Source organism: Populus alba, chromosome 11 (genome assembly GCF_005239225.2).
Source record: "Populus alba chromosome 11, ASM523922v2, whole genome shotgun sequence".
NCBI classification, from domain to species: Eukaryota; Viridiplantae; Streptophyta; class Magnoliopsida; order Malpighiales; family Salicaceae; genus Populus; species Populus alba.
The window spans coordinates 21691885-21699236 of record NC_133294.1 but is presented as its reverse complement, the minus strand read 5'-3'; the positions used below and the strand labels follow the sequence as shown (position 1 = coordinate 21699236).

The window sequence follows — 7352 nt, the reverse complement described above, 5'->3', positions numbered from 1 at the left end:
ACCTAATTGAAATTAGAATAGTATATACCTCTTGCCTCTCTCTCTTTCTTCTAAACTCTAGAAATTATATAATCAAACTAGTCTGTGACAATATTTCATGTGGAATCCATCCCTCGTAGTTCAAGGAATTCAGTAAAGTAGGTGGTGGAACTCAACAACTTTCACAAGGTATGTTACATTTATTTTCTTGAATCAAGAACTGAAAAGTGGTTTAAGTGTGTTTGAGTGTTAAATAATTAGGTTTTGTTCATTATAATATCATTTTTTGTATCTTGTTTGTACAAACAAATGTTTGATATTTGTTTATTGTTGAAAATAGAATCTCAAAAATGAAAACCTTTAAAAATTCAAATATTAGTTATACAATGTTTATATTTGTTTATTGTTTATGATGTTGACGAAAGGAATAAACTAGTACTAGTGAAGTATAAAGATGATTGTGATAATTTGAGAATTGGTAGTTCTAATGTTGATGTACGTGATAGAGCTACACCTTATACTAGAACTTCAAGTACAAATAAAGAAGAAGAAATTTCAGTTACTAATATATTTGATACAAATGAAGAAAATAGGGATGAAGGATAAGATGTGGATGATTATGATAATAAGGAAGATAATGATTACATTTGTGCTCATGAGGAAGGTTTTGAAATTTGTAATGAATATAAAAATAAATGGATTGATAGTCTATAATGAGAAGTTCAATTTGGTAAATTTTTAGAGGGTGAATCTGAATATAAATGATTAGTAGTGAAAATAATGATGATGATTGTAAAAATAATGAAAAGTTTGGTAATAGTAATATAGAGCGGTAATGAGATAAAATGTCAAAGAATAGAATTGTTGATCCATCATTAACAAATATCACTCATTTCATGAAAGTTCTAAAAGAATACAAAGTCAAGCACGATTATCATATGGAAAAGGTATAGTAATAAAAAAGAGAAAGTTGTTGCAACATGTTTGAGTACTAGTTATTCATGGCGTATGTTGCACCTCAGTGGATGTCTTGACGGGAGCTAAAATCTATATTAAAAATTGGAAGTCATTATCTAGTAATTAGAGGAAACTACGTGTCCTAAAATATGCACTGATTCTAGAGATTCATGTAAGAAATTAGTTATGCTTAAGGGAAAAACAACATCATTCTTATAACATCCTTTCTTACGAAAGGTTATCTTTATTATGTGTTTTCTTCTAAATTTATTTTTTTGATTACCCCTAATCATCCTAATTATTTTTAGCTTATTTTCAATTTATTGTCATAATCATTTTGCGAGAAATTTAACATTGGTCTTGAAAATAGAAGACGTGTTAAAGGTGTTGACGTTAAGTTTTAAAAAAGAAATTTTCATCAAAATTTCTAAAAATTAACGTAACTCATATTTGGTTTTAAAATATGGACATGGATCATTTTAAAATGGGACATGTCAAAAACGACGGTTATTCTTATAAAAAGAAATTTCATCGAAGTTGCTAAGAACAAACATTTGACTCATATGGATGATAAAAATTGGGCTTTGAACTTGTATTGATAATGTGAGTTGGGCTTTGAATCAAACTATTACTTACATGGGCCTTAACAGGATTTGGGCTTTGGCCCATTTATTTTTGTTGGTTTTTTATATTATTAATTTCTAACAATTTATTTTTTGCTTTTTTTTTTTATCATGTGAGAATATCACTACAAAAATGGTTTTTTCACAATATAAAAAAAAAGCACTAAAATATCAATAGACACAAAAATTGAATACACAAATGACATAAATACTTGGATTCGAAATTAAACTATGAGTTGATAAAACACCAGAAATCGCTGGAAAATCAGTTTGGGACACGTGTCGCGCATGCCAAGATATTCCAGCATATCCTTGCTGGCTTCATGGTTTTGCTTGATCTGAGGGATAAAATCGTGGCATAAAAACATGAGATTTAGGTTATAATTGTAGCTGGCATGTTGGATAATTATCACCATGTGATTTTGTTTCGGTTGGGGATCAATCAAAGCTGCATATTGATGCCAAGAAAATGCATGAAGGGGCTGGAAACCTGGGACTTTTGGCTGGATAAGAAGAAGAAGAATTTGCAATTAAATCCTTGAATTTCTCTAATTTTTAATGTAGTCCTTGGTCTTTTGAATTTTAATTTCTTTCCATTCAATTAAGGTTTTAATCTTGGATTTCCTTTTCAATTTCATCCTTAGTTTAATTAATCGAACCTTTAATTTCTCCCTTGTCTCTAATTTAGTCCTTAATTAATTTCTAGAAATATACAATGTTGACCAATCCAACTCACAATTTTGATTTTCTCTTCAAATAAGTCCCTCATTGACTTTTTAATTTGGTCAAGTGTTTAAAATTCATCATTGGTTCTTTAATTTTTATAATCTTAGCCAAGTTAAAGTCAAATTAAATTCTTTTACTCCAATTTCTTTTCCAATAATTTTTCCATTGTAACCTAAATTATTCTTGGATTTAATTGATCTTCCCAAAATTAATCTGTAACTTGTGAAATTCAATCATCGGTCCAATTTCACCCCAACTATATTTATATATTTTTATCTTTTAGTTTTTCTTTGTATTTTAGTTTTTTTTTTTTGTTTTTTATGATCATTGTTACTTAATTTAACATAGAAAAAATTAAATAAAAAGGAAAAAAAAATAAAGAAATGATTAAAATATACTAAATTTACTAAAAATGCACATTTTTTTTGGATTTTTATTTTTTTATTTGAAATATATATAAAAAATAGAAATTAAAATTTGGGTTATAACAGTTATCCTAAGATAAAAGAAATGGAGATAATAGAGACAAAAACTTGTTTGGTTTGATAAAAATAGAGACAATAAAGACGAAAACATGTTTGGTTGTATAAACTAAAACCAAGACATAAAAATAAAATTGTTCAAGTGATAGTTTTGGAGTAAATTTATGTATTTTCTAAATAGAAGGTGCAAAGAAGACATTTATTTAAAGACAATATATATTATATTTTATCTCTAAAATATTTCTAAAAAAACTCTTAGTTTTAAAATTATCTAATATTTTTAAGTAAATAATCCTATCAGTTTTGAGTTTAAAAACAACAACTATCTTCTTCTCTTAACAATCACAGATATTTTTCATATTAGAATCATCTCTCTTCCTATTATTACTTCTCAACCAATTCCATGCTTCACTAGATTTTCAGGTACAAAGCGAAGAAAGGCAGGAACCTATGTGCAATTAAGAACGTGATAGTGCCGGTCTCTGTTTATTTTCCATTGATTGGCAGATGTATCGTGACCAGATGTTCATAAATTGCTGAAGCAGTAGTGGAAGTTGAAAAAATTTGCGATTGATCTGATCTCTTGCTTTTCTTTTGATATATAATAGTTCGAATATTTGATTTTTTTTTTTTTAGATTAACGTGGATGTCCGGGTCAGTTTGTATACACCTTGATTAATTTTACATATTTTGAAGTTAACAACTAAGCCTACAGTTATCCTGAGGTTTGTGAGACTTAAACTGATGATATTTAGAGAGCAAAACATGAGCATGATCAATTGAGTTATACCCCTCATTTGATTGTTTTCTTCATTCTACCTGTAGAAGCTTAGAAAAATATTCCCCGGAACAAAATCTATTTTTATAATGCATATTATAATTCATTTAGTATCACAATATCGATAAAATAATTTTTTATATTTTATTTTGTTTTATCAATTATTAACTAATTATATGTAACATAGAACATAGATAATTATTCTCTTTAATGTATTATTATCAAACACAATTACTCTATTCCAAGACACTAATTAAATGCTAATTATCTTTGTTTTTTTTTTTTTTTTTTTGTAATGTGATACAGTAATGAAAAGCTAATTTATTAATACATAGTTAGAGGAATACATGTAAATGTTTTTTCTAGGTTGTATTATTAGAAGGCTTGAACACAGAGGGGTGGCAAGCCCCTGCAAGAAAATTGTTTTTCCAGCCTTCCCTTAATAATTTATATGATTTTAACTAAAATAATAATGCAACTGAAATCTTGCCCCTTAATTTTATCTTTTGGCTCTCCCCTGCTTGAACAAGTCCAAGCAACATTCTTTTACAAGTCCCTTTTTCCAAAACTTCTCATAGTATTCACCGTACGTAAAATCTCTATAGACTGCAGGATGCTCGTCGTCGACTAGCTCCTTCGGAGGCCCGATTACAGCATCCGGTGAAGGACAATAGAACGTCGGTATAGATATTCGGTCTTTATCACTGTTCACAACTGCCCGGTGAAGCACACTCTTGTAACGATCATTGCTAAGTACCTTATCATAATAAATTAAAAAATAAAAAAGAATTTGTTAGAATAAGAAAAGAATAAAAAAGGTTGTTAATTAATGCATTGTGGAACTCATGCTTGATAATTAATCATCAAATTAAGCTCGTGGACTTGCAGATGTAATTAACAATGATTAGAGGTTGTTGGAGCATTTTATTATTTAAAATTATCAATATAAATCCAATGGTGCGGTAGGTCCATTGCTAAATATTCATTTCCCCCTAACTTTTAATTAATGGCATGCCAGAAGCACATTCCCATCCACATCCAGTGATGAGATCCACCCCACCAAATCAATTTATATCCGCTGACCTGATTTAAAGCTCAAGTAACAAATCACAGATTAAATAAATTGATCTAGACGAATTCAATATTTTATTAAAAAAATTTAATTTTTATTAACTCAACCCTAGCTAGATTTTGAACCAACGAGTTACCGAGTTAACATCTGGGACGAGGCCGGATTTTATAACTGACTCACAGATTGATTGAATGTAAGATGAAACTCCATTTTGTTTAATTATTTTGTCCAGAAAACGGGAAAGGACAGAGAAGTTCACCTGCATTTGATCACCGATGTTGACGATGAAAGTATTGGGAATCGGATTCACAGCAATCCACTTGCCGTTTCTTAGAACCTGCAATCCAGGCACGTCATCTTGTAACAGGATGGTGATTAAATTAGGGTCGGTATGTCCAGGCAATCCATATGTGAGCTCTGGCTGTGGACAGGGTGGATAGTAGTTCATAGCCATATGTTGTCCATGCCCGCCTAATTTCTTATCAATACAGTCTCTTTCCAAACCCAAGCTCTCGGATATGGCCTCAAGCAGCCTCAACACTAGACCTCTAACACTTGTGCAATATTCAGCCACATCTTTCCTGTTCGAATGGGACCACTTTTAGGTTTTTAAAATCATAAATTACCCTCTTGATCAAAGTTTACTGCTAATAAATTCTAAATTATCCCTTTTAAATGCATTTTAGTTTTATTTGTAAAAGATGAGATTTAAAAAACTATTAAAACTTTAGAAAAACTATTAAATTGTCATAAAAAAACCCACAAGGGGACTAATTTACAAAAAGTTTGGAGTACACAATGCTTGCTTTTAGCTTGGTTACAATCAATTAATTACCTGAATGATGGAGGATTGCTAGGCCATTCATGTACGTAATCTTCGAGAGGATAACAATGAAGTCTCAAGAAATCTCTCCAGCTTGAAACTTGTTCTGTCTTAATATTGAAACTAGTAGACAACCTGGTTGTCTTGGTGGGATCGTCGGAGTAATTTTTTAACCTTTCACTTTCAGGCAATTTGAAGAACTGTCTAGCTATGTCAAGTATGATACTGATCATTTCCTCTGGTATCCCGTGATTCTTCACCTGACACGAACGGTGCATATATTCTGTTAGAACAACTTGATGCAGCATGTACGTAATGAAGGGAAAAAAATCAACGGTGTTTATAAACTGTAGAAGTCATAAACAGTTAGAAGAAATATGTTTAATTTATTATGAAATTTAATAAATCATAATAACTTCATAAAATCTAACTTACAAACTCTTTATATAATAGCAAAATTGACTGGTCGATGTAGAAATGAAAAACGAAAGCAAAATTAGCTAAAATCTAAAAGTAACGCAATCTTAAAACAATATCTTTTAAGTTCAATTTAATAAATCAATATCTTTTTTTTTTGTTAAGATTAATTAATTAACAGTAAGAGTGGTCAAATCACACAATATCTACAAGATACCTATGACAAAGTCTGAGCAACGTGAAAGAAAGAGTCAAGTGAGAATGGAATAGCAACAAATAATGATCGTAGTTTCATACCTGAAAGAAGCCATCCCTTTGACATGCTCGGCCAATTTGTTGGATTATAGTAGAGTGGTTGGGACCATTAAGGCCATGAAGGTCAATTAGAGGAATCGAGCCATCAGAAATCTGAACATCGGAGAGATTCGGACGGTCGGAGATGGGACGGATGTAGTTGGAAGGAATTTGTTTTACACCTGAAGATGCAAGGTCGGCCAGTAGTAGCTTGGCGGTGGGAGCCATGACTAGGTGATCAGAATGCAATTGATTCTTGATAAGCTGTCAATCTCATGGAAATGGAGGTGTGTATGGCCATATTTATAGGACAGCACATGAGGTCACCAAAACGTTTCAAATAACATGAATTATGACAATGTGAACACAAATAAGATAAAGTTTTATTATTTAATCCGATTGTTCTAGTTTCTTTCCCACGTCATATTTATCCTCAAGGAAAAACACGTAAAAACTAAATCTACTTGCAACTCAAATCAAGATTTTAAAAAAATGTTAATATTTGTGAACTTGTTTGTAGTTTAGCATTTTAAAGAGAGTGAGAAAGGAAATATTTGATTATCCCTATGGCAAAATGTAGAGAAAAAAAAAATATATTTTTGTTTAATTCAATGCAATAAATTAAATTTGGGATTATGCAGTGAAATTTTGTTTGAATTCTCGAAGATGGAAGCTAGCTAATGATGTCTCAAAAATCCAACTAATTTGAAAATAGGAATCCCAAGTTGGATAATTGGTTAATTAATTGGTCCTAAGCTTATAGAAGCTGAGTTCTTCCCCGAGGTTATACCCAAGAAAGGAAAGCCATTCCTTTAGATGTGCCAAGAGAGGATGATTATTGTCTTGGACTTACCTAATTGCTAAGTCCAAATATCTTGGATCTGACATGTTTGCAAGACCTACGTCGTCTTGGACTTGACTGACTGTCAAGTTCAAATGTCTTTGGACTTGGTGGAATGTCAAGTCTAAATGCCTCAGGTCTACGATGTTTGTCAAACTCACGTTACCTTGGATTTGGCTGCCTGTCAAATTCAAGTGAATTGAGTCTGCCATTTTTATAAGACCCATGTTACCTTAGATTTGGCTAATTGCCAAATCCAAGTGACGGGCTTGGTACACTGTCAAGCCCAAAAAGCATCTGGATGTGGTTGGCGCCAGACCCAGCATGCTTGGGATTTGGCACACTATCAAGTCCCTATTT

At 31.2% G+C, this 7352-nt stretch overlaps 1 protein-coding gene across 1 annotated transcript; it reads right to left on the bottom strand.

Annotated features, from left to right (window-relative positions):
* Positions 1-3803: 3803 nt before the first annotated feature.
* Positions 3804-6437, bottom strand: LOC118040847 (protein DMR6-LIKE OXYGENASE 2). The gene is made up of 4 exons (XM_035047892.2): positions 6155-6437; positions 5453-5700; positions 4877-5198; positions 3804-4302 (listed from the first exon to the last, which is right to left on the bottom strand). The coding sequence occupies exons 1-4, from the start codon at positions 6377-6379 to the stop codon at positions 4045-4047; spliced, it is 1053 nt and encodes a 350-aa protein (XP_034903783.1). The 5' UTR covers positions 6380-6437; the 3' UTR covers positions 3804-4044.
* Positions 6438-7352: the final 915 nt, after the last annotated feature.

Excerpts from the sequence above, each read along its gene's own strand:
- LOC118040847 (XM_035047892.2), bottom strand. The coding sequence starts at position 6,379 with ATGGCTCCCACCGCCAAGCTACTACTGGCCGACCTTGCATCTTCAGGT. Across the intron at positions 5,199-5,452 it reads AGCAATCCTCCATCATTCAG|GAAAGATGTGGCTGAATATT; the intron begins GTAATTAATTGA and ends CCATTCGAACAG. Across the intron at positions 4,303-4,876 it reads ACATCGGTGATCAAATGCAG|GTACTTAGCAATGATCGTTA; the intron begins GTGAACTTCTCT and ends TATTATGATAAG.